We start from the raw sequence: 1,191 nt of genomic DNA on the forward strand, positions 1-1,191 counted from the left end.
CCACAAATCATGACAATCAAGGAAAATATAGAGTCTGAAGAGTTCTTTCAACAAGTTATGAATAGAAGTGTATTTTATGTTAAAGGTTTGGAGGACAGGAACACTAGGAAGGAAAAGCATGGTGGTGAGAGGAATGAAAGGAGTGTTGCAAGATAAGCATGTGAGACTGTTGCTACTAGGAGTGGAAGAGTGTTAAAAGAGAGAAAAATTGAGAGAAAAGAGAGAGAAAAAGAGAGTGAAGAAAAAAAGAGTTATCAGAGGGCGAAAAAAGAGGAAGAAGAAAATGCAAAGAGTGAAAAAATGAGAGTTGAGGGAGAGATACTAAATGAAGAGGTTGAAAAATTAAAAGAAAGAGAGTATGAAAAACCCCTTCCTTATCCAAAGATATACTCAAGGAAGGAGAAAGAAAAACAGTTTGACCGATTTATGGAGATTTTTAAATAGTTGGAAATCATCATACCATTTTTTGAGGCACTTCAGCAAATGTCGTCATATGCAAAATTTTTGAAGGAACTTCTCATGAAGAAAAGAAAATATTTTGAGAAGGAAACTATTGAGGTGCAAAGAAATTGTAATGCAGTCATACAGAAGATGTTACCTCCTAAATTGCAAGATCCAGGGAGTTTTACCATTCCATGTACCATAGGGGACTTAGAAGTTGGGAAAGCTTTGATTGGCTTGGGAGCTAGCATTAATTTAATGCCCCTCTCTATGTTCAAAAGAATTAAAGGATTGGAACTAAAGCCGACAAGGATGACTCTTCAATTGGTAGATAGATCTCTCAAATATCCATATAGAGTGGCTGAAGATGTAATAGTAAACGTGGATAAATTTTTGTTTCCAGTGGATTTTGTTATAATGGAGATGGAGTAAAATGAAGATGCACCTTTGATTCTTGGAAGACCCTTTATGAAGACGGCCAGGATCGTTATTGATGTAGAGAATGCAAACTTAAAGTCAGAGTACAAGATGAAGAGGTGGATTTTGATGTGTTTCAGGCAATGTCACATCCTAAAGATGATAAAGCATGCTTTCAAGTAGACATGGTGGATGAACTCTATATGATGCAAGGGAATAGGGTGCGTAATGCATCTTCATTGGAAAGAATTCTTATTAACGAATGTGAAGATTTAAATGAAGTAGAGGATAAAGTGATTGAAGAATGTGTTCGGGATTTGGAGGCAACAAAAG

The 1,191-nt window shown here is 36.0% G+C and overlaps 1 protein-coding gene across 1 annotated transcript; it reads left to right on the forward strand.

Annotated features, from left to right (window-relative positions):
* Positions 1–483: 483 nt before the first annotated feature.
* Positions 484–873, forward strand: LOC106763533. The gene has a single exon (XM_014647714.1). The coding sequence runs from the start codon at positions 484–486 to the stop codon at positions 871–873; it is 390 nt and encodes a 129-aa protein (XP_014503200.1).
* Positions 874–1,191: the final 318 nt, after the last annotated feature.

Source organism: Vigna radiata, chromosome 6, assembly GCF_000741045.1.
Source record: "Vigna radiata var. radiata cultivar VC1973A chromosome 6, Vradiata_ver6, whole genome shotgun sequence".
In the NCBI taxonomy this organism is placed as follows: domain Eukaryota; kingdom Viridiplantae; phylum Streptophyta; class Magnoliopsida; order Fabales; family Fabaceae; genus Vigna; species Vigna radiata.

Coding starts and splice junctions, on each gene's coding strand:
- LOC106763533 (XM_014647714.1), top strand. CDS start 484: ATGTCGTCATATGCAAAATTTTTGAAGGAACTTCTCATGAAGAAAAGA.